Here is a 27216-nt window from a genome sequence, read left to right on the forward strand (position 1 = left end):
TAACGTGGTTGTCGATGATTGCATTCTGTTATAATAACTTTCATTTTTGCATTTTTTTACAATTTTGTAATCCCATAGTAATACTATGTACATTTGGCGATTTTGCTACTAATTTGTTCTTTGAGTCTCTTATAGATAATTATCTCTTTGTGATCTAAATACAATAGATATCATTTTGTGTATAGAAAGGTACCATCAAAGCATGAAAATGAAGAACATTACATCTGTTTCATGCTATAATTTTGATCCATTGTTCCTATTGTTTTTATGTTAGAATTTAGAATGGAAACAGGGAATGCGTTAGTTGTTTTGTTCCATATACCGGTCTTTTGATATAAGCAAATTACTGCTGATTATTTACAGTTTGTTCTTATGTTGTGGTGTGAAATCAAAGTACCAAGTCAGAGGCGGGTTCAAATATATTTACCCCGCACAACTCTGCATGTGTCTGTCCCATGCTAGATGCCTGTAGTTCAGTGGTTGTTGATGAATTGTGTCTGTCGTATATTGTTCTTCGTATATTATTCTTTTATAAATAAGGCCGTTAATTTTCTCATTAAAAATATTTCGCATTTCTCGTGTCGTAAACTTTTAAAACCGGCTATAATGTATGGGTTTTCCCATCGTCCTAACGTTTACTTATACTTGCTTACATTCTCTGATCTTCATTAAACATGTTAACACTGTGTTGGATAGATGTCTCATTTGCAATTATACGCATCTTTTTATTTCTATCGTAAAAAATAGATACGTTGTACATCTACGTATGTTTACATGTAAGGCCAGTATGATTTAAGTTGAGATAAATCAATCTTAGCATAACCATACGTTATAATCTTTATAGAATAAAGTTATGTCGAAATGCGATATATACCCAATGCAAAAGAAGGCTTTTAATCTACATGATAAAGAAAATTTATAAAATTGAAATGCATATGATTACATTGTCCATATTAAAGTTACACGTATTGAAACACTGATGAAAAGATAAAGTATGTGTATATTCACTTAATTGTGTATATAGTCATAGTGAACTTTTATCACCAATTCAAAACGAGGTAAGCTATTTAAGTATTTGGGGGTGTATACGCAAAATGGCGTTATGTAAGGCGAAAACAGAAAAAGAAGATCTATTTAGCTGTCCGATATGTTCTGAATTAATCACACAACCGAAAATATTACCTTGTATGCATAGTTTTTGTAAACAATGCATACACGAACATATTTCAAATATGGGACGCAGCACCAACAGTGGAATAACCCAATTCACATGTCCAGTTTGCAGATCAGTCGTGAAACCGAAAGATTCGGTAGCACCGATTGATGAATGGTCTTCTGCTCTTCATAATAATCTTATCCTTGCCATCATTGTTTCTACATCAAAGGGATATAAACAGCAGGACTGTAATGTTTGTGAACAGCATCAACAAAAAACCACGGCCAAGTTCTGGTGCAAGGGATGCGAAAAGACTTTGTGTGAAAAATGTAACAAAATGCACAAATGGCTTAATCTATCTTCACATCAAGTAATTGCATTCGAGGAATTAGGATCAACTATATCTGGACTTGATTTGCATGCAGTGTCTGAGAATTGCAATGAACACCCATCATATAGTATTGAAGCTATGTGCTTTGACCATGGACAGTTATGTTGTATTCAGTGCGTTACTGTAAATCATTGGAACTGTAAAAGCGTCAAGACAATAGAAGAAATTACAAACTCTACTGAAGTTTACGACACACTTCATGATAAATTAGAATGCATTAAACAAGCAACCGTAAGACTTCTGAACGAAAAAGAAAAGCAAAAGCGCGATCTTAAAGATAAAATGGAAAACATAAATGCAGATGCAGCAAGGTTTATTGAACAAGTTAAATGTAAGATAGACGGTTTATTTGAGACATTTAAGAAGCAGTTAAATGTATTTTGGGACAAACAAAATACAAATTTAAATATTCGAATGCGTTTACTTTCACAACTCATTGGAAATTTAGACCACTGGATCAATGTTAACACAGTGGTAAAAGAGTTCGGAACCAAAACACAGCATTTCATTCAAGTTGAGACCACGAAGAACCAGATAAAGAGCAGCCTCAATGAAATAGATACTGTTACCGAACATGATACAACGCTTGATATTAAATTGGCAAAGAATGAAATTTTAGAGCAACTCGAAACAGCTGAAAATTTACTTTTATTTGAAAAGTCAGAACACGATTTAGGCGATCAAATGAAAGATATTCGTAAATGCTGTAAAGCTTTGGGTATTATATATCAACCAAGGTTTAATGATATCAAAGTCGAACTGATTCAGGTTTTTCACATTGAAGGATCTGACTTATCATGTGGAGTATGTGTAGGGGAGGATCACATTATACTTGGTAACCGATCAACAAAGGACATAATACAGGTGTTTGACAAAAAAACTGGTCTCTTAATAAACACAGTTAAATTCAATGAAAATACTTGCCGTATGTGTTATGATAAAGAGCGAAATCAAATATTTATTTCTTCGTACCAAAAGAGAAAATTGTACAGAGTTGAGATAGTAGGAGCACTAGTGAAAGATCCGGAATTACTGACCTTTAATAGTGATTACGTTGGGGCATCTTGTAAATCTGGTGAACACATTTACATAGTTGTTAACGATGCTATTAAAAAATTCGTCTCCACCACTAAACCAAGCGAATCGGTGGAAATGACACCCATCGTTTCTACTAATACATTATGTGGGACAAATGGCATGACCATTTTAAGAAAACATATTATTTTTACAACAAAGTTAAACGAAATCAAATGCAAAACGCTTGATGGGGAAGATGTTTACTGCTTTAAAGACGAAGCAATCAAAACCCCTATAGGATTGAGTGCTTTGTCGTCAGGTCTTACTTTAGTGTTAGATCGATATGACAAAGGATCTTTACATGTGCTTTCAGAAGACGGTACTAAACACAAAACACTTCTTGACAAGTTTGACACTATCACGGGCCCTCGCGATATCTTGTTGGACAATAATGATCACGAAACATTTTATATAGCCGGTGGGGAATATCTGGAGATGTACAAAATTACAAGTGATTAAACCAATTTACTTTGGACTTATTTTGTATCAAAAGTTGTATGTTGTATCTTGAATATTACACGCTTATTGCTGGTTTAACAAAAAATGACGGTTAGACAATATAGAAAATAATAACCAGCCATCTGTAAAAGCTGAACCCATGATAAAATTAAGAATTCTCGCTCAGGCTCACGTTAAACTCTCATCAAAGTTAGTGTACATTGTCTGCTACACATTAAGGGTAATGGGAGTTATTAGCTTGGGTAGAAATACACAACAACAATCAATGCAAACGATACCCTTAAAATTTGTAGGAGTTACTTTAATTGTCAATAAAAAACCAGACATTTGATTAAATAAATGATTTCTAATATTGTATATTTTAAGATGATTCGTTGAGATATAATTACAAAAGCAAATTGTTGTTGGTAGGTACAAGTACAAGGCCACGTCCACTCTGTTTAATTGTAAAATGTATTTCTATTTGTATCCATCTGATGAGTTCAGCCTTTTTCAACTGATTTTTAAAGTTTGTTTTTATGTAGTACTGTTACACCACTGTTCTAGGTTAGTAAAGGGTTGAGATTAAGCTAGAATTAGGATCCACGATTTAATGATTTCCATTAGTCGCAGCTGTATCCAACTGATCCAATCAAAAACGGCCTTTACGATGATCACAAACAAATGTAGAAAATGCAAATAAACAATTGCTACGAGCAGATTTGGCAAGAAATCTTTAGCCAAAACAAAGAACGATATTTAGTGACAATCTTTAAGTTCTTAATCAATCAATGGTTTCTGAGTATGTTTCTTGTGCACATGTTGGAATGCTCATGGTAATTAAATGGTTCACGAAATTTTAAAACACTAGACAAACCCGGTTTACACCTCCCTACTGAAGAGTCTTCAAGTGCTATAATTGGTGAGCAACGATGTCGTTGGAACTGACATGACTTTTTTCTACCTGTAGATAACGCATTATTGTAATCACAAATGTTAACTTTATCTGCCAAGGGTGGAAAGGAGAGAACTGGATCGTAAATCTTGGCAAGCGAATATGACACTCGAAGCACAACAGCAAAAGTGAATGACAAGAATACAACACGCTTAAATGTCTCGCCTTCTTTACTTACCATTGATATTATGTTTCTAGTCCTTTAAATGAAAAGCTTTACTACAACTATTACACAAACTTAACACGATCCAAGGAAATGAGGTCAAGGTCATATAAACCAAACCAAACCAAACCTGCACGACTGACATTTTAATCATAAAATATTTCCATACACCAAATATAGTTGACCTATTGCTTATAGTATTAGAAAAAAAGACCAAAACTCAAAAACTTATCTTTGACCACTGAACCATGAAAAAGAGGTCAGGGTCATATGACACCTGCCAGATGGGCATGTTCACCTAATAAGCATTCAATATACTAAATGTAGTCGACTTATTGCTTATAGTTTCACCAAGAAAACTAAACATTGACCAATGAACCCTGAAAATGGGGTCAAGGTGAGATAAACCATGCCAGACAGACATAAAACTGAAATGTACATTTTACAATCATTCCATACAACAAATATAGTTGACCTATTGCTTATAGTTGAAAAAACAGACGGAAACAAGACTAACAGGTTCATCATAAAATATTCCCATACACCAATTATAGTTGACCTTCTGCAAATAGTATTAGAAAAAAGACCAAAACACAAAAAAAAAAATCTTTGACCACTGAACCATAAAAATGAGGTCAATGTCATATGACACCTGCCAAATGGACATGTTCACCTTACAATTATTCCTTACATCAAAATATAGTAGACCTATTGCATACAGTATAAGAAAAACAGACCAGATTACAAAAACTGAACTGTGAAACTGAGGTCAAGGTCAGATGACACCTGCCAGCTAGACATATACACCTTACAATCCGTCTATACACCAAATAGATTAGACCTATTGCTTACATAATCTGTGACTTGAACACCAAAACTTAACCGTGTTCACTGATTGAAAGAATGAGGCCGAGGTCAAGTGAAAACTGTGTGATGGGCATGCAGTCCTTGTAAGCGGTACGCACATACCAAATATACCAAATATAGTTATCCTATTACTCATAATAAGAGAGAAATTAACATTACAAAAAATCTTAACTTTTTTTCACTGAACCGTGAAACTGATGTCAAGGACAATGAACGTGTGATAAACGGAAACTTCGTAACATAAAGCATAAATATACAAAGTATGAAGCATTCAGGTCTTCGACCTTCTAAAATATAAAGCTTTTCAGAAGTTAGCTAACACTACCGCAGCCATATCCGCCGCCACCGCCGCCACCGCCGCCGCCGCCACCGCCAGATCACTATCCCTATGTAGAGCTTTCTATGACAAAAGTTGCAAGCTCGACACAAAATGACTATAGGCTTTAAAAAAATAGTGGGATGTATAAATAACGAGTCGCACCAAAATTATATGACCGAAAATGGACTAAACAGTAAAGGTTAAAACTATACAAAGACAATTAAAGAATACAAGATTTTGCGTAGCTGTAACTAATGTGTAGAAACTGCAACATAATAACCCTCTGAACATAGCTGTGAATTAAAGTGGTCCGGAAAATTAAGAAGTCTATATGTTCCACAAATGACACCATTCATGTTTTTGCATATCCTGGCGGTTTTTCTTTTGATTTCAATGCTCTTCAGTTTTTGAACTTGGTTTGGCCTTACTGATATTCTACTGCCACTAATGAGTTTAATGCAGACACAAATCGCGTCTGACTTATTAAATGATAAACCTGATATTCGTCGAAAAATGCCTCTAACAAATTTAGAGGCATGGTTTCTAATAGTCCTATTGGTTGATAAAGTCTCGCGTTAAGTTTGTCAAGCTATGTTAATATGGACCTCCTTTTTTAATTTGTTTTATAGTAAGCCATTTTGTTATTGCATTTTTTCTAGGCAACATTTCAAGACCTATCTGTCTAAAACGAAATATAACTTTTGCAATTTTATTTCACTGTAAAAACTCTGTTTGTAAAGAGTTCCGAAGAAAACTATTTTAACTAATAGAAATGATTATTATCCCCATGAAGAGCATCGTAAATACTTCTTCTCTTCGTCGTTGATTTCTCTAGAGCGTGTACAGTTTTGATTGTTGTAGGCTTTGCATTATTAGTACTATACGTTGTATTGTCATTCGCACTATAAAGTACTGGGATATCATACGGACAGCTACCAGAAACATTTCTGGCCAAATTACTAGCTTTTACTGTATCTTCAATTTGTGCCACCGTGTAATCTTTTTTCCTAATGATATTTTTTTCTCGTCCTTTGAAGGTTTGTTCTGTGAAACCACTTGACAGGAAGCTCTCATTTACAGAACCTTGTCCTTTGAATTTACTTTGTTGGATATTACTGACGTTTATTAAATCAGAAGATTTATCAGAGGAGTTAGCTGTGATAAATCTCGAACTTTGTGGATTGTTAACATGGTATTTACTGTATGCAAGTTTATTAGCGCTCATTTCTTTTGAGGATTTTTCTGCTAAGGTACCTTGAAGAAAGCTTATATTTTGTTGAACGTTTCCTTTATACTTTTCATTTCCGTCAGTTAAACCGCTTTTCAGTCCAAGGACACTGTCATTTTGTGTATTGCTTTCTGTAATTCTCTTACGTGTATTATTTACAGTAGCTACATCTGGAGACATTTCGGAACTATGATATAATTCTTTAGGATTTTTTAGTTGTAACATTGTTAAATTAGTATGATCATCCTTATTAAGCCTATGGTGTTGGACTATGGATTTTTGTTGTTTGATATCCACAGAGTTAGACGTGGTTCCGGATAATTCATGTTTCCGTATTATATTGTTATCTTGCAAATCACCCACAGAGAAATTATCATTCACTGCTCTGGCATTATTCTGTGAGATGTAAGATATTCCTTTTGTACTATTTTTGTCTTCTCCAATTTCTGTTTTGGACATAGATTTATCATTGTTTAACTTCAATTTCTCTTTATTGTCTCCTGTTAAATCTGCTACTTGACTATTAAGTGGTGATTTATTTTGCATATCGTTATACTTATTATTTCCGGGGAAATTGTTTTGGTCCAAACTTTTAGGAGTGTTAGCTTCAGATGATTCAGTTTTATTTGATATACCGGATTCTCTGTTTGTTGATGTGTTGACTGATTTTGACAACACCATCGGACTGGAAGTATTATTAACAGGATATCCAGTATTTGTTTGGCAACTGTCGATTGATTTAGAGTTATTGGTTTGTGGATTATCTATTTCAATAAAAGTAGTTCCCTTTTGTCCCTTCGTAGTTTTATTGTCATATGTTACTCTCACAGGTTTTGGTTTAGATTCCATATTTGCAGTTTGATATGTTTCAGTTACATTTGATGAATGAATACTATCCTTTTTGTCGCTTTTACTCATTTCTAATTTCTTCACTTTTGAATTGGAGGAAGGATCATGAAACGTACGGTTATCAACATCCACAAATTTTGTAATATCAGATTCTGTTGCTTTGGTAAGTTGATGCTTTCTATGGTTGGTCTGATTCTTGCCATTAACAACAACACCCAGGTGTTCTGTGTTCGATTTCTTTGAATCATCAGTTTTATATTGTTCTTTTGCTTTCGAAGGTGTCACATAAGTTTCATAGTGGTCGTTCTTGTCGTCAGTTGTATTTTGATTGTGAATATTCTTTGATGTTTCTCTTGATACATTGTGAATATGTCTGTCGGAACTGTCGGTGTATTTTGACTTTGACCTTGATGCACTCTGTTGATTATTTTCGTTCTCTTTTATCGTCGATTTGGCTACGTTTTCATCAAATTTTTTACCTTCATTAACATCTGGAATCGGTTTGTTGTTTTTCATCTTGTTTGTGCTACTTCCGATTTGTTTTTTCTCTATATCTACTGATGTACTAGTATATTTCTTCTGAGTTATCTTTTCTGTCTCATGATCCCGAAATCTGTCAATTGCGTGAACACCGGGCGTTCTGCTTGTATAACATGTGTCCTCATCTTCAAATAACACTTCTGCATTATCTACCATGGCGTCATCATGTTTCCTGTTCATAGTAAGTTCTCTTTGATCTTCTTTGTAAGGTTTTCGGGAGTTGCTTATATTTTGATCTCTAATCTGGATCTGTTTGTTTTGATATTCTTCGTCTTTTTCAAAGACTGGCACGTGTTTGTCGTCAACATTATTTTTGTTGTTGTTGTTTGTACCAACGCTGCGATCCCCTGATTCCTCTGAATGTCTTTCGCTTGTATTATCATTTGAGGTTGATTGCTTTTGTATATTGTGCTTGTTTGTTTTATGTCTCATTACAGTAATTTTGTTTTTCTCTGACATGCTTACGCCAGTCAACTCGTTTGTTTTTTCTGTGTGTATAGCTTTATTGTCCATGTCTTCTTGGTTCAGTTGATTAGATATCTTCGAATTTCGTTGCTTTTTAATGTGACCATTGCTTTCTCTTTCACCATGTTTATCGGAGTTGTTTTTATTATCCTGCTTCATGTTGTGATTATGTACAACAGCAGTTTCATTACCGTTGTTTTGTTGTGAAGAACCTTTGTCACTAAAGTCAGTACTTTGACTCAGATTTTGATATTCCTTATTTCTATCATTTAAGCTTCTATGCATGACAGTACTTTGACTTGGGTTGTTTAATTGCTTCTTTCTGTCATTTGAGCTTCCGTTAATTACAATACTTTGACTCGGGTCGTTATATTCATTCTTTCTGTCATTTGATCTTCCGTTTATTACAATACTTTGAATCGGGTCGTTATATTCATTCTTTCTATAAGTTGAGCTTCCATTCATGACAGTACTTTGACTCGGGTTGGTATGTTCTTTTTGTTCTTTATTTGGGCTTCCGTTCATGACAGTACTCGGGTTGTTATATTCATTCTTTCTATAAGTTGAGCTTCCATTCATGACAGTACTTTGACTCGGGTTGGTATGTTCTTTTTGTTCTTTATTTGGGCTTCCGTTCATGACAGTACTCGGGTTGTTATATTCCTTCATTCTATCAGTTGAGTTTCCATGCATGAAAGTACTTTTACTCGAGTTGTTTTGTTCTTTCTTTCTGTTATTTGAGTTTCCGTTCATGAAATTACTTTGACTCCGGTTGTTATAATCCATATCTATATCATTTGAGTTTCCGTTCATGGTATTGGTTTTGCTATCACTCTCGATAGTCCTTCCCTTTAAATCTTTCGGTGGAATATGCGCAGTGTTTTCTTTGCTTTTCGTATTTGTTGCTTGTAGATTATTGCTTGCATCATTATTTGGGTTTCTATATTGATTAGCTGATTTGATGTTATTATGATAATTCTCAACGCCATGTTTTGACTTTTCTGTAGAATTTTTGGAGCCTCCATTGTGTACAAGAATTGTTTTAATGCCAATGTCTTGTTCTGAAGAATTGTTACTATTTTTGTCATTACCATGATTATTTCCCAAGTTGTAATTTTCCATTTTTCTGTCATTTGACCTTCCGTTAATTGCATTATTTTGACTCGAATTGATAAAATCCTTTTTTCTATCATTTGACGTGCCGTTTACGACAGTATTTTGACTCGGATTGTAAGATTCCATTTTTCTATCATTTTGACTCGGATTGTAAGATTCCATTTTTCTATCATTTGAGCGTCCGTGTATGGTAGTATTTTGACTCGGATTGGTATATTCCTTCTTTCTATCATTTGAGCTTCCGTTCATGCCAGACGTATTGTCATTACACTCGACCTTAGTCGCCCTTCCCTTTGTATCTTTAGATGGTTTATGCGCAATATTTTCGTTTCTTTTTAGATATGTTGCCTGCTGATTATTGTCATTAATATAGGACTTTTCGCCTCGATTTGCCAAATTCTTTTCACTAGAATAGCTGAATTCTGAAACAGCACCAACTAAAAGAATGTTTTGTCTTCTATGGCCATGTGATTTATTACTGGAATCATTATTTATGTTTGTGTTTTGTTTATTATATTTGCCCTTTGTATTGTGTTGATTCCCATAATTTTCAACGACATGCCCTGATTTTCCTGTAAAGTGCTTGGAGCTGATATTAGTGTTGTTCGTATTGGCGCTTTTGGCAGCGTCATCCTTTGCTTGTATCTTTTTGTTGTGTGTTTGGCTTGTCTCGTGACTTCTTGGTGACATGAATAAGATTGCATCTAATTTGTTGACAGTTTTTCTGAACGATTTAACGGTTGACCTTCTAGCGTTCGTATAAAGACACGTTTTGTCTTCAGGATCGTGTCGGTTATGCGTTAAATAAATCAAAGGTTTTAAAAAGAAAGATAGAATTGCTCCAATTAGTGTAATAGTATAGAACCCACTCCATATATTTTCGTGCAAACTATCGTAAAATGTTACAATGTAATACGGCAACCAACACAGTATTGTTGTTATCCAAATAATAAAAACCGTGACTGCGAGTTGAAATTCATCATTGCTGTTTTCTAGAAATATTTTACGACTATTTTTGGTTACATTTCTTTGGGCATTTTTTAGTTGTTTCAAAATTCCTTTTCGTTTTCCATTGGGATGGTTCAATGTATTGACCGATTCTGGTTGTCCAGTATTTTTAGGAACTGATTTCAAGTATGATTTGGTTTCACCACTGTTGGATATCGTGTCCTGTTTTGTACCTTGAAGTTTATCAGCATTACACTCTTTTGTTCTATGTTCGGTCTTATTTGATCTTGATTTTCGTTTTTCTTTCTCAAACTTTGCATTTGATATACAAGGAAACGTGCATATTCCTACGACGAAAAGAATTCCTAGACTTACTACAAATATACCAACAAGAAAGTATAAGCTTCTAGTTAACTTAGGTATACAAGCAGCTTGGTACGTGTCATAAGAAATCTCAATCCAACCTGAGAGTGGAATGGCAGCTATACCAAGATTTAAAATCCAAACAACAATGGCGATCACTGCTGTTTTCCATTTAGGCTCGAATAACGTTTGATAGAATCCTTCATTTTTCACTTTAACAACTCTTTCAATGCAAAGTAAAGCTACAAACGTACAGTTTGATAGATATACAAAAACGAACACAACACCTTGTGCCGAGCAGAAGTAACTTGTAAGTTCCCAAGCTGCCATAATAACAACAATGCATATCGGAATTAAGATGGCGAAAGAAGCCAGGAAATCCAAAATAATAAGTTGTAGTAATAGCTGGTGAAATGCTGTGTGCAGTTTATTCCTTTGTTTTATCGTCACAATCAAAATAATATTAAGACTGATACTTAGAAGAATGACAATCACAGAAATAGACACTAAACTGTATGGTACTAATTTATTTTCAATCCACTCTGAAAATGGTATGCCCATGTCTGTAGCTATTTTGTATAAACGTTTTGAAAAGATTACTCTTTCGCACTACATACTGATATTGAATATTTAAGTCATTTATAGACAGTTACGTTGTTAAATGCATTGTATGTGGCAATCTCTCTGAAGTTGAACAGAATAATAATAATGAATGTTGTCATAATATACACTAGACTTCACTAAGCGAGAACACATTTCGAAAGAAGTACAATATACTACTAACATTATGCAGCTTATTGATATTCAATATACAAACATTTATTTAATTTAGAAATAATCTTCATTTAATGAATTGTCACTGAAATAATATTTTCTTAAAGAATGCACTAGTTAAATATGGTCACAGACTTTTATTGATCATTGGTCATTATTTTTTATAATATAACACATTTTAATATGACCTGGAATGTATAAATCGTCTTAAAGTACACAGGGCCAACGAAATAACGAGTAAATCGTTGAATTTACATGTTAATCATAACTGTAAAGTTTAATTACAAGTTTGATAACTATTAATATAAGGTTACATTTAAACATATTTGATAAATGAATCTGACTGAAAGCAAGCTAAACATTGTTGTTAAAGACCCTGTGTTTCACTCAATACATAATTTGGGTTAGGGCCTTTGGTGACTGTGTAGTTAATATATAAGCAACCTATCTTTGTATTTATATGCACAAAATCATATCCAAGAGTTGCTTTTGATCTTTCTTTGTGTGTCTTACTTTTCTCGGATGTTTATGGTTGGTGTGGTCTGTTTCAATGTCCGGTGTTTTTAATAAACTTTTGTAATCAGTTAATTTTGGTCAACATAATCTGTACGATAATTTACGTTTGAAGTTGGATTCATAACAAACTGCACATATATATATTATAGTTAATTGCTATTAATAAGTATTACAATATGCATTGTGTTTAAATGCAATATCAGTATTTAGTTCTATTTTAATCTTTAATCAATCCTAATTCTATCTTACTTTTGAGATATAGTATTTCATATATTCAAATGTGACGTAATTTTTAATGCCTTTTCACCATCGTATGTGACGTAATTTTTAATGTCTTTTCACCATCGTATGTGACGTCATTTTCATAATTTACTGCGTTGAGGCCTGGACTGAGTCGGGTGTGTCTATCCTGTGTTGGTCATTCATTATGTATTCGTGTTTGTTTATGTAATGAGTTAATACTTCAGTTTCATTATGTATATCTGTTATATTCATTTGATAAAATTTACTGTTTGCAATAGCATTAATTGTTCTAAATAATAAGGATGTTCTTATCCCAAGCATAAAAACTTAGCCGTATTTGACACAACCTTTTTCAACTTTTGATCTTCAGTGCTGTACAACTTTGTACTTTTTTTCGCTTTCGATCTTTTATATCTGGGCGTCACTGGTGAGTCTTGTGTGGACGAGGCGCGTTTTTGGCGTATTAAATTTTAAACCTGATGCTTTTTGTTATTCATTAATCATGTGTTTCTTTGTCTAATACGTTTTCCTATTTATTTGTATTGTAGTCCTGTAATATTATGTTGTCATTTCTATGTTATATTTAACATTGCCATTAAAGTGCGAGGTTTGGCATGCCACAAAACCAGGTTCAACCCACCATTTCTTCCTTTAAAAATGTCCTGTACCAAGTCAGGAATATGGCCATTGTTATATTATAGTTCGTTTCTGTGTGTGTTACAATTTAACGTTGCGTCGTTTGTTTTCTCTTATTTTTGAGTGTAAATTGACATTGCGATAAGACGTGTCACGGTACTTGTCTATCCCAAATTCATGTGTTTGGTTTTGATGTTATATTTGTTATTCTCGTGGGATTTTGTCTGATGCTTGGTCCGTTTCTGTGTGTGTTAGTTACATTGTAGTGTTGTGTCGTTGTTCTCCTCTTATATTTATGCGTTTCCCTCAGTTTTAGTTTGTTACCCCGATTTTGTTTTTTGTCCATGGATTTATGAGTTTGAACAGCGGTATACTACTGTTGCCTTTATTAATCATTTTACTTCGGAAAAATATCAAGTTTGTGATATAATGCATTTTAATTTTATTTAATTTACAGAAGAAGAATTTGTTGTCGTGCTAAGTACACCGCCCTAATGCAAACTTTTGGCAAACAGAATGTGGTGCACTTGGGTGACATATTCGAAAAGCTCACTCCCATTTAAACTTATCAATGTCGAGCTGATGACCAAATAAGAAGTCATCTTATTTCGGCAGTTCCTCAGGAATCAATGGTGACAATATTTAGCTTTCGGTAAATATATAGATAATTTAAAGTATAGCAAAGTAAAACAGATATTATTTTGCGAACAGATTCGAACAAATTACAAATCACCCCTATAAAACTGCTGACCAAATGTAAAGTGTTGCAAAAATATTTGTTGAACGAAGAGAAAGACAGACATGGTGAGTGAAATCTAACACTCTACGCCTGATTCCTTTTTTTGTTTCAAACGTATATAAAAAAAAATCTGGATCAGTGTATATTCGGGTAAATATGGTATACTTCATATGGTCTTAGTTGATTTAAGTCAATATCAACCGATGAAGTTATCTTTTTTATATTGAAAGTCTAAATCAAATATATAATATCAGGTCAACAGCAGAAAATTATCAGGTTTACAGAGTAGTTCTTGTTTTCTTATTTTCAAATCTTCGTTGGTTGTATTAAGCTATTTTCTTCTGAAAATTTAGATTTGGAGTTTTTCAAAGATTATGATCTTTGTCAGCCTTGTTATAAATAGCTGATTTATCTGCGAGGTAAATGGCATTTAATTTTCATGTTTCAACGTTGTGCTTTAATATTTTGGTATATCATACATATTTGCACACTCTTTATTTCAAATTTCAACTTAAACATAGTTAAATTGAGTGAGAGTTTCAGCAATGACCTTTCGTAATGTCTATATTCTTTTTGGTTTATTTTCAGTTTGGAAGTCTTGTTATGTTTTTGAGATTTTGGATAGTTTTTTTTCTAGATTAATCTTTATTGCTTTGCTTCAAGATTAATTTTGATTTAATAAGCCCTAGTGTTAATAAATTTGCTTTCCCTAGGCTCTATGTAATTTCTTTTCCTTCAAAATCTTCATAGTGAGCAAAAAAGAGAAAACCTAAAATACCAAACTCCAAGGAAATTCCAAACGGAAAGTCCTTTATCAAACAGCAAAATCAAATGATCATACACATCAAACAAATGGAAAACCACTGTCATATTCCTGATTTGGTACCTTGGATAGCACATAGTGAACCAACCATGTGATTTTACACGTATGATTCATATGTCAGTACAATAACATACATTTCTTGAGGGAAATGTTGGTCTGTGCAGTGTTTAAAAACACACTGTCTGTTTAGACATGGTACTTTAAGGCAATTTAACTATAAAAATGAAGTCAAGTTCAGATGACTTCCATCAAAAGGACATATTCACCTTTAATCATTAAACGGACATAATTTCATAGTTGACATAGATAAATTATGTTGGATCTGACGAAAATTATTTCAAAATCTATAGAAAAGGTGATAATCAGATTTCTTTTTTAAATCAAGAATTCTAACATCAGCAGTGGTTCAAAAGAAAAGGCAAAGTATCTCAATATATATTTTCCTGATGGAAGTTGAACTATAAATTACAAGTAACTATTTCAATAAAATTTCATATTTTTTATTAATTAGGTAACAAGTGTATATAATCAACAAATAACATCCCATTATGTAATGTGTATACTAAATGACATAAAAATGGTGATGTAAAAAATATCAAAGAATATAAACCCCTCAACCATGTGAAGTATACAGTAACATACAAATGAAACAAAAATCATAAACAATTATATTTTTATACAACAAATATTCTTTTGATTACATGTTAACAATAATGCTGTGCAAATATTACAAAGACAATTGATAATTGTAAAGTTTGATACATTCAGAGCACTGACCATGCTGGTAACATATATAATTATTTTGAGTGACTAATGAATACATAAAATATTGCACTTATAGTGATTACTAATAAAGTCAGAGAGTATACAAAAGTTTTAAAAATCGTTGAGATAATGAAAATACTAAAAAAATATATTTCAACTAGATCTTGGGAAGGAACAGTTCACTCTGAGGGTAATAATTGTGTAAAACACCAAAATCTCATAGCTTAAAGTGTCTTCTCAAGAAGAAAAGACATAAACATGTTAATTAGTAAACTTTTTTGTATTTTGTGACTTTTGAAAATTACACAAACATTTACAAGCTATGGCAAATAAATTACATAATAAAGTCAAACTTGACTATTAAGGCCATCTTACTTGATGAAAATCATGCATCAAACCCTCATCATTGGTTTGTTTTTCCTCATAATCAGGCTCCCTTGAAAGAACACTACCATAAATTCCCATGACTTTTTAATGAATGAAAAATTCTGGTGTGTATAGCAAAATGCAAATTTTACTCAAATATCAGATATAATTATCATTAATAAGGTTGGATTTCAAATTATTTTAAACCCCCTTATGTGTAGTCTATGTTTTATGTATCATAACAAAAATAGTACTTCTTGTATTTGGGATTAAAAAAACAATATTGGTTCTAATGCTGAGATAAGTTAAAAAGAAACAAAACAACACATGATAATGAAGTTCTTTAAACTATGTTCAGATTTTAAAAACACTGAGTTACTGAGTCAAGTAACGTATGTCTTCTGAGTCCAATTTAAGATTACAGTTTTTCATTTTATCCAGGCTTTATACCAAAAGCTATTTTAAATGCAAGTTCTACTGTGCTCTGTGGTATGCCATCTTTGAAACAAACATAGGATTCTGTTAAACTTCTCTGTCTCCTGAAAAAAGGTAAATATTGTTAAAAATCATTTCCCTTTTAATTTTTCTCAAACATGTATATTATTGTATATGTACTCACTTCATTTGAAATTACTATGCCATGGCTGTTTACACCTACAGCAACTGATGAGCAACAAAATGTTAAATAGCTAAAAATACTGAACTCAAAGGAAAATTCAAAACAGAAAGTTCTTTATCAAAAGGCAAAATCAAAAGCTAAAACATCAAACAAATGGACAACAACTTTCATATTCCTGACATCTTACATGCATTTTCTCATGTAGAAATTTGTGAATTAAACCTGATTTTATATCTAGCTAAGACTCTCACTTGTACAACAGTCCCTTTGGGCCCTTCCTTAACATTATATTATCAATTCATCATATTAAAAAAGTATTGCTGAACAAGCTAATATATATCAAACATCCCACATAGGCGAGTGACATTTTCAGAAAAGACGTCTAGTTAACGACTTTAATGCACCCACCTAACACATGGCTGAATTTTTTACAAGTGATAGATGAATATCTGAACTTCATTTTTTGCCCGGTCGTAAAAAAATCGTACGGTGCAATTTTTGTAAAAATTGAATTAAAATCGAGAAATCTTTTCAAAATTAAAATTTACCACCTGTATTTCAACGTAAATTAATTGCTTTAAGCTTCTCTTTTTTATAAATGAAATGCATTGATTTTTAGCGCATTGCATATTTAAGTATTATCAAATAGTTTTTAAAAAATAATATTGTGTTTTTTTGCATAAAAAAAATCATTTTTGTAACAATTTTGTCATTATTTCAAAAACCAACCACTTCTTTTCTATTTCTTTCAGTAGTTTTTTCTTATTTGATCTTATTTTAAAGTTGAATCATATCTAATAATTATTCCAAGCTCATAACTAATTTGATACATATTGCTTTAACTGTATTTTCGGTATTTTTTTGCGTTTTTCCGCACTCATCAATATTCCACCGCAATTACGGAATTCATTTTGTCCGTTTTCATTTCTTTACCTGTATATTATAATCATTAATTCGTGAAGAAGGAGCATGTCAATTTGACAAAACTCACAAGACCAATTGAAATATAAATTTCTTAAATTGATTGAATAAAGGATGTATACTTAATGAATTTATTACATTAAAAAAGATAGTGTTTTATAGAGGTATTTGATAAGTATTAGTTTGAAAGTTATTGTGACACAGTAATAGAAAAATAATTAACGGGAACAACTCTAGTATTTTTCCGGACAATGTCAAACTTGACGTGTAGTCCTGTTAAACTAACCCCTCCTGCTGCTAAAAAAGGCAGACTGTCTATTGACTGGCAACGATGTATCGTTTGTCAAGTATTTACGACAGAGCGGCTATGTTTTCCAGCTGCGAAGGGAAAAACAACTTTTCTTTCTGCCGTAAATAAACGGAAGAACACCGTTTATAGGAGACTTGTTGATGAATACAAAACGGTCGAGGAAGCACCACTTGATAGAATAAAATATCATAAAAGCTGTTATAAAGCTTTTACAAGTAAACAAAACTTGACCACATTTGCAGACAATAATTTAACAGGACAATCTACATCTTCCTGTACAAAAATACCCTTGTGCAAAGATGATACTCAGTCTACCATATTGACACGATCTAGATTGCCTGAGATAGATTGGATGGTTTGCATATTTTGTAAATACAAATCGTTTAGGCAAGATAAAAAATTACGCAAGATATCATCGGCCGAAAGAATCCAATGCATTATGTGAACTGCAAAAAATATATCCGACAGTGAAATGGTTTTGAAAATAAGATCAGAGATGTTTGCTCTAAATGCTTTATACCACTCAGCTTGCATCACAAAATATTTGTTGAGAAATCCGGTTAAATTTGAAATTGAAGAACCTTTAAAGTCAGAGCACGAAAGTGCCTTTGCTGAATTTGTTTCAACAATCCAAGAAGATTTGCTTGTGTATAAGAAGGTATTCTACATGAACGGTTTACTAGAACTATTTACTCCCTTTCTTCCCCAAAATTTGCGAGAAAGTTACACAACGTATAGGCTTCAACAAAAATTGGAAAAACACTTTGGAAATACTATTGTCATACAGTGTCAACAAGGACAAGGCATGTCCAATATTGTTTACAGTAGCTCAATTTCTCTGTCTGAAGCCATCAGTACAGCTAACCGGCGTCTTAAAGCCGATATGAAACCTCTCAGAACTCATGATTTATGTACTGTTTCAACTCCTGATTGTGACGAAGATTTGATATTACACAAAGCTGCTGGTATATTGCGTAAGCATATTGGCGATGTTGTAATCCAAAGTGATGCATATCCGTCACCTGCAGATACTTCCCTAAGTCAGTCTCAGAAAATTATGCCAACTATTTTAAAAACATTCATATGCTGGCTAATAGATGGAGATTCCTATGAAACTGTAAATAAAGACAATGCCCTACCAACGGAAAAATTGAGAAAATGTTTGGCCTTAGCAGAAACAATAGTTTCAATCAGTAGAAATTCATTCACGCCTTTCAATCTTGGCTTAGCATTACAAATGCATCATGTATATGGTTCTAAAAGTCTGATCGAAACTTTGCATAGTCATGGATTTTGTGCTTCTTACAACGAGCTGAGACGATTTCTTACTAGCTTAGCCGATCATGAGATCGAAAAGATTGAGAATGGCACATATGTTCCTCAAGGTATTTTTGCATCTCCTGGGGATGTAACCCTCATTCAAGAAGGAGCAGACAATGTTGACATCAATACTGAAACAATCGATGGTAAAGATACATTCCACTCTATGGCTAGGGCGGTCTTTCAGGTTCAGTCTCTGTCTCATACCAATGAAGCTGTGAATGAAATGAAGATCAGACGTAATCAATTGTGTTCCCTTCCAGTGACAGAGACTACAGCTGCTCTAATCAGTTGTCTACAGTACGACAAACCAAAAGAACGCATGGAACCTGTACGTCACGAAGATGCTTATGGAAAAATTAAAAAGTGTGATGACCGAGGTGTGGAAACATCCGACATAGCTTGGGTATTTTTAAGGCTTCTGTCAAGACAGACTGTTGATTTTCCAATTAGGAACCATTTGCATACTGGAGGCAAACAAATTATTCCTTTTTGGACAGGCTATCATCGTAAAACATCTGTGTACTGTAGATCATTCAGTATAGTATCATATGTAGTATCACCGATCGTCGACTCAAAACCAAGCGATATGGCTACAGTATATACTACAATGAAAAGGTGTGTTGATATGTGTATGAAAGCCGGCCAGCAGTATTCTGTTCAGACCTTTGACCAGCAGTTGTATGCTATTGCACAGCAGATCAAATGGTCCAGGCCTCTTGAATTCCAGAGTCATATCATTCGTTTAGGAGGGTTTCACACCGTAGCATGCTTTATTGCTTCTATTGGAAAACTCTGGGGTGATGGGGGTCTGTCAGATCTACTAGTTGATTCGGGAGTATATGCTGGGTGTACCGTTGAACAGATGCTTTCTGGAAAACAATTTAACAGAGCAGTCAGAGCTTTAACTCTTACATATGAGGCAATGATGTCGCTATGGGTATCCTCTTTTTTTGATTGGTGTAGGACCACAAATCGTTTAATCAACTTACCAGAAACTATTTGGGACGCCCTTTTCCGGTGCTATGATATATTTGCTGGTGATATGTCCTCATGGAATCAAGATATAGCCACCCTTACCTCTTTAGTTGACATGCATCTAGTGCCTCTAATGAAAGAATTTCAGGAATGGAGCTGTGCTGTGTCCCCTACAGTCAGGTTTTGGGACATGTTCCTGAATTCTGTGAGTATTATGCTACAAAACATTCGAGCAGAAAGAAATGGTATATGGCCACTTCATTTGAGTTCCATCCGTGCTATGCTCCCATTATTTTTTGTGTCCAACAGGAATAATTATTCAAGATGGACTCCTGTATATCTTCTTCATATGATCAATCTCCCCGCTGAAGTTGAAGCACGCTTTAATGACGGATTTTTTGCTATTCGTCAAAAAGCTGGTTCTTTCAATGGAGTCTGGAGTGATATGGCCACCGAAAAAAGCATTATTAAAGACAGTAAAGGGAACGGTGGTATTGTTGGTCTGACCAGAAAAAAATCTGCACTGATAAGATGGAATGTAACAAGACACATAGTAGGCCACTTCAGTGCTTCAATGAAAATAAGATCAGGTTTGGTTACTGCTGATGATAACATGCATGATGAAAGCAGACCTGCATCTATGAAATGGGATGAACAGCAAGTCATCGACTTAATAAGTCACTTACACGAGACAATGGTGAATCCATTTGACATTCAACAGCATCCTCCTGAGTTAGTCAATATTTCAACTGGTCTTAAAGCTTCAAAGGAAGTCCAAGAATCACTTTTGAATGCAGTTGACACGGGTACTGAAATGTCCAAAAAGTTCATTGATTCTGCCTTGTCTGAAGGTATGCCTAGAAGCTTCTACGGGCCCATTCAACGCTCTAATATAAAGACGTTTTCAGATATGAACAAAAAAACAAAGTTAAAATGCAGATCAGGTGAGACAGTCCAAGGTAACATCAACCCAGAGCTCATATTTCGTCGTGCCCTAGCACTGACGAAATGCAGAGATGATGTTACTGTTGAAAAATTGCTCTCTTTCCCTATTGGACCCATACCCACTTCTCTTTTTCATGACGATGGAACGATGCGAAAATGTGTTAAATCTGATCTTGCACATGAGCTTGAACGCGAAATATGTCCATCTTTTAATCTTCCAGCAATTGACCCATCACTCACGGTTGTGATTAGGGATGGCATGGCTATTATTCAATCGTTAGATGTGAAAAGGTTTTCTAGTTTTGGTGATTTGCTTAATTTCTATTTGAAGCAGCTGTCCACTCTCTTTCAGTCGGCATCAACAATTGTAGATGTGTTTGATAGGTATGACATACCAGACTATCAAATCGGCTGAAAGGGAACGTCGGTCTCAAGCAGCTGGTGGACACAGGGTCTATCATGTAAATGAAGGAAGCAGTATCCCCGACTGGAAAAAATTTCTGGCAAACAAAAGAAATAAACAAGCTTTGGTTTGCTTCATCGGGGAATTTATTTCAAAATCTTATTGTGCAAGTAACACACTGCCTGTCGGACAAACATTATTTCTGGCAGGCACTTTCCCAAATCCAGAAATCGTAAAAAAAATAACTAACGATCAAATAACTGACTGTACCAGCTTATTTAGCACACAAGAGGAAGCCGACACAAGACTAGTTTTACATGCCCTTCATGCTGACGAACACTTTAAGATGTGTAATGTAAGAGGGAGAACGATTGTTAAATGTTCTGACACTGATGTTTTAGTTCTCGCTGTGCATTACTTCCCTCGGATGCTTAATACGGATCAGCTATGGCTATACATGGGTGCTGTCACTAGTGGTAAGGATGGAAGGCGATACATCCCAGTGCATGAGCTGTGTAGTTCCCTTACAAACATTACCCGTGAAATCCTACCAGCAGCTCATGCTCTTACTGGTTGTGACACCACATCAAGTCTCTTTGGCATTGGGAAAAAGTCTGTGTTTAAGCTTTTAAAGTCGTCATCTGCAGAACTGGCGGGTCTATCACAGCTAGGTAACTCAGATATTGACACCTCCATCTGTGTTGCAAAAAAACTTGTATCTAAGTTGTATGATCCAAAAGGCAAATATAAGTCAAGTCACCATGATTTGAACAAGTTACGTGTTAGACTTGCAACTAGCAAAGACTGCTCTCTTGTTCGCCTTCCACCAAGCGAAGCTTCATTTAAACAACATGTTCTAAGAGCCAGCATTCAAGCAAAGATATGGATGACATCACATCAGGCAAAGCCGCCAATAGGTTCACCCTATGAATACGGTTAGAAAAAAAGTTGCAATGGTCCAACCCCAGTTCTGTTCACTGGACTTATGTCATCAGACTTTCTTCAGGATTTAATTTGTTCTTGCAAAGGAAAAAAAATTTGCAGTAGAGAATGTGTTTGTGTTGAACAAAACCTTTGTTGTAAAGAACTATGTCCTTGCCAGGGAAGCGATCTCTGTTGTAATATATGGACAAGCCAACAGAGCCCTGACGATGACGAAGAAGAGGAAGTTCTTCAGACTTGATTTAAATTCTAAAAAATGAGTTTTAATGTTAATAAATCGCGAGATGAAATGTCGCATTTTGTGATTATTTTTTTTACATTGTGTTCCAAGAGATGGACATGAACACTTTTAAGATTAAAACAAAACTTTGGTGTACCTTCAAATTATTTTACAAATAGAAAAATATAAAAAGAAATTAAAAAAATAACCTGCCAGACGGTCTCCGACCTTGACGTGGTTGGTAGGCTTTACACAAACAGGAGGCCCTCTTTATAGTTGATGCGACAAAGACGTCTACTTTTGACACCATTGTATTTAGATAATTATCTCACTTTTATACTTGTATCTTTGAACAAGCATCATTATTGTGCACGCTAGAACCAACATTGCAACATAAAATAGTATTTTTAATGTCAAATTCATTCGTATTTATTCATATCTTGCCAAAAGAATCGTATTCTCATATCAGAGTAGAAACGTCAAAATGACGTCAATTACCGCTCTTGCATACAGCGTATGCAATTTTTAATCGGACAAACAACATTATTATGTTGTATAAAGTAAAATAAAATATATTTCGTAACCCTGCTGATTCAAATTAATTCATAAATCTAAAATGATGTGAACTTCGATAATTTTCGCGTCTGACCTTTGACCCGGATTAAAAAAAATATGCACCATATTTCACTTTTACGACCGGGTGAAATGCATTCTACACATTTTTCCCTTTCCAAAGATATATAATTTAGCCGTGTGTTAGATAGGTGCATTAAAAATATTTTTTAGGTCTGAATGTCACTCGCCTAACATCAGATATATAGGATGCAATTGCTCTTTTTCCAATAATGATTTGCTAATTTCTTAATCCTTATATGGATCTTATCTGTAGTTTCATAAGAGCAAAGATTTATCCCAAATTTATGTGAGTCTGACAATAAAGGAATATCCTAGTCAGGTAGATTGTCTGAGTGTTTTTAATTACCAGTTTCTATAAACTGTAATGTTTGTACCCAGTGGCAAACCTTACATTTTAGAAATCATATTTTAATCAAGAAATATAGTTATTTTTATAATCATAAGGGAATGTATTAAACAAACAAAAACAAATGAACTGAATTTTTAATAAGGTCATTTTACTTAACTGTATCACATGACAGTCAGTATAAATTTTCTTTGTATGTACAAAATAAACACAACAACACCGAATGAACAAAGGCTTCAAGTAAGTTACTTGAACTTACCCAACTACCCAGTATGATATTGGGGACTTTTCCTGAGGCTCCTGGCTGGTAATATTAAATAATATCCCTTCCTCTCTGATATTTCTGAATGTAGGGTCCTGTCTTACTGGTAACATGTGGTTGTTTTCTGGACCTTGATCTGATGTTTTCTACAAGAAAATAATCCCAACATTTATTACATTTGCACTATGTACAGTAACATGGGTGCAAATGTATAACACTTTAAATTATAGGCTAAATAAATCTGTAGTTAATAAAACTATTTTATTTTGTTTTTCAATTTCACTTTATAAACCTGTAAATAGCTAATTGGTCAGAATATGGAGCAACAATAACTCAGGAAATTAATAATATCAAAGCTGTATCCTTCTGACTTTATAAACTTTCAGCTTAAATGCTAAAAGCACAGAGGCTTTATTAATGATCTGGTAAAATTCTGCCAATGATTTTGATTGTTTTCTACAATATTTTATAATTTATTTGTTATACTTACATTACTCTTACTTCTGCCATATGAATTTAAAATATCTATCTGAACTAACTTACTTTCTTGAACCTATATCTATCAAAGATATATTTAATCCTGGTACAGGAAAGGGAGAAGTTATGTAGAATCGTAGAATCCATTTCATTAGAGTCTGATTTAATATAAACACCTTCATGTTTGTCCACATGTAAATAATGTAACATACAATTATCTACGCCTACTGACAACCTGAAAGAAAAGGACAAATATTATAAAAAAAACTTTGCTTTCACATTTATGTAGCTGACTAAACAGAGTTTATGGCAAAATACCAGATCTCCTTATTTAATGTACATGTTTTCTCTGTAGCCAACACTACATATAGGTACACAGAGTTGACTTCATGAAGGTCCCATGGGGTATCCTATAGCTAGTGATCACATAGTCCCAATTGTTTTGCCAAGTTAATCACATATTCATCAGTCATTTTGGTCCAAAGAATTTCATAAATTTAAGTGGATTCAAATGTCAATGAGGCTATTGCATTCAATACAATAATGTTATAATTCTTAGTCCTTTAAATCCCAAGTTGATTGTGTGGTATACTAACTTTTAATATCACCAGGAAATGGTTAACAATTTCATCTGTAGATACCAAATTGTTTGTTTTGTGGCATACTGGAATTTTTATATTACAATAGAGCAAACTGCAAAATTAAGATAAAATATCTGAAAACACATTCTAATTAAGGTTTTACAACAGTAATTTTTGGGGCCTATTATAGTTTGATGTGAGCCAAAGCTCTGGGTTGAAGGCCGTACCTTGACCTATAATGGTTTACTTTTATAAATTGTGACTTGGATGGAGTGATGTCTCAATGGCACTTATATCACATTTTTTTTTTCTATATCTAATCCTTTTTAAACCTACTTAATATCAGTTCTAGGTAATTCTAATCCATGGTTCAGGTCATAAAGATAACTACCCTCTGTATTGTGGTGATGTAAAGAGGTCTTCTGAAAAACAAAATATAACATCTTGTAATGATTGAAACTGAAGAGGAATTTTCCTGTGATCACTTTATAAATATATAGGTTTTCCTGAAAGCATAATCAACATGTCACTTGAAAATATGCATATATTTATAAAAAAAAAGGCTTTGAACACAGTACTGATTTGAATATTTGAATGAAGATTTAAAAAAAGAGGGGTTTGAGCACTTTCATGACTTTGAAGCTAGAAAAACGTTTAAAAGTCTTACAAACTCTATCATCAAATATCCTTTAGTTCTCACCAACAAAGAGTTATGGAACAAAATTTCAACCTTAACCAATGAAAAATAAAAATTCCATACACTAGATTAATCAGTAACTGATCTATATGTTTTTGTCAATAACTTAAGCACAGTTGGTGGTTTCCTATTCATGAAATTGGAAGAATTTATAATTAAACCTGATTGCACAGTACATTACCTTATTGCCACTGTCTACACTTGATCCACTGTCAGATGAAGCACTAGATCTTACTGAGGAATCTCTATGGAAACAGGCTGATTTTCTGTGTCTGTTAAACATATTGTTCTTCACAACTTCTGTGAAAAAAAGTCCACACGTTTAACAAGATTTTTTAAATCATATAAATGTATTCTGGTTGAAAATAGTTCATATTTAGTATTGAATAATGCTTAAGAATAATAGTTATAGTCTGTTATCCTTTTATTTTAATTGTCAGTGGTATTTTTATCATAACTCCATGCTTGATTGATATCAATGATAAAAAATTATGCTCAAACGTGGGCACTGAGGTTTTAACTATATGTCTCTGTGTTTAAAGACCTCACTTAAACTTTTAGGTGAAGGCTATAACAAGAATGTGTCCCCAGTACACGGATGCCCCATCCGCACTATCATTTTCATCTGCACTATCATTTTCTATGTTCAGTGGACCGTGAAAATTGGGGAAATCTCTAATTTGGCATCAAAATTAAAAAGATCATATCATAGGGAACAGGTGTACTAAGTTTCAAGTTGATTGGACTTCAACTTCATTAAAAACTACCTCGACCAAAAACTTTAACCAAAACTCTCAACCTGAAGTGGGACAGACGGATGAACGGACAGATGAACAGATGAACGGACTAACAGATGGTACGACGAACAGTCCAGAAAACATAATGCCCATAAATGGGGCATAAAAAGTTGGTTTCTTTTGGTTTGTCAAGTTGGTGCAGGGATTCCATGAATGATTTTATACACCTCTATACACTATTTATATTCTTTTCACAATTGCTTTTAGAAATTACAAAGATAAAAAGCTTATTAGATATCTATGTTGGAATAATAAGTTACTTTTCCAAAAAATTTCATAAGAACATTGATACTAAAATTAGAAGACTTGAAATCATTAACAATGAGACGACCACAGATCAAATGACATGGATAGATCTAGTTAATATTCTACTACATTTCAAACTGAATACACACTATATATATCCTTTACCAAAATTTTGTAACTGAGAAGAAGTAATGAATATTTACCATTTTGTAGACTAGATTGTTTCTGTGTTGTTTCTGACAGATGTGTAACCAAAGATGATGTGTTCTGTCTGGAACTAAAAAATAGAAAGCAAATGTTAAACCACAGGTTAGATTCAACTTAATAGTCCTCTTTGAACACCTGATATTTTTTAAATCTGCTCCAAGTCAAATCAAGATAAAATGGAACATTTACCAGAAAATGTGTTAACATTTATATGATCACTTAGTTAGTAATCAAATAAAACACTTTGCAGCCTTAAAATCTATCAACAAGACATAACCATACTTCAAAACTTTTCTGGTGTCAGCCATATGAAATAACCTTGTAAACTGTTTTTTTGGTAAATCAAATACTTTTAAAGTAATTAATTCACAGTAACATCCAACCTTTATGTACGAAAACATACTTACCAGTGATCCATTTGCTTATACATATTGAGGTTGAAAATCTGCATCAGTGTAGCCTTGGCCTGGTCAATTAAGAAAGGGTCAGGATCTAATATTACATCTGGTCTGAAATAGACATTTAGAGAGATTTGTATATCACACAATCTGGATCTTCAAATTTTCTATTAA

General features: G+C 33.6%; 1 protein-coding gene across 1 annotated transcript in view; it reads right to left on the reverse strand.

The window, feature by feature from the left end:
• Positions 1 to 15090: 15090 nt before the first annotated feature.
• LOC143085188 (protein inturned-like) overlaps positions 15091 to 27216 on the reverse strand; it is a 36734-nt gene continuing 24608 nt past the window's right edge. The window contains exons 12-18 of the mRNA XM_076261419.1: positions 27052 to 27153; positions 26641 to 26714; positions 25576 to 25694; positions 25034 to 25119; positions 24183 to 24351; positions 23637 to 23785; positions 15091 to 16276 (exon numbers count right to left, since the gene is read on the reverse strand). Of these exons, the coding sequence (XP_076117534.1) occupies positions 16171 to 16276; positions 23637 to 23785; positions 24183 to 24351; positions 25034 to 25119; positions 25576 to 25694; positions 26641 to 26714; positions 27052 to 27153 (805 nt within the window). The 3' untranslated portion in view covers positions 15091 to 16170. The remainder of the gene's footprint in view (positions 16277 to 23636; positions 23786 to 24182; positions 24352 to 25033; positions 25120 to 25575; positions 25695 to 26640; positions 26715 to 27051; positions 27154 to 27216) is intronic.

This window comes from Mytilus galloprovincialis, chromosome 8, assembly GCF_965363235.1.
Source record: "Mytilus galloprovincialis chromosome 8, xbMytGall1.hap1.1, whole genome shotgun sequence".
Taxonomy (NCBI): Eukaryota; Metazoa; Mollusca; class Bivalvia; order Mytilida; family Mytilidae; genus Mytilus; species Mytilus galloprovincialis.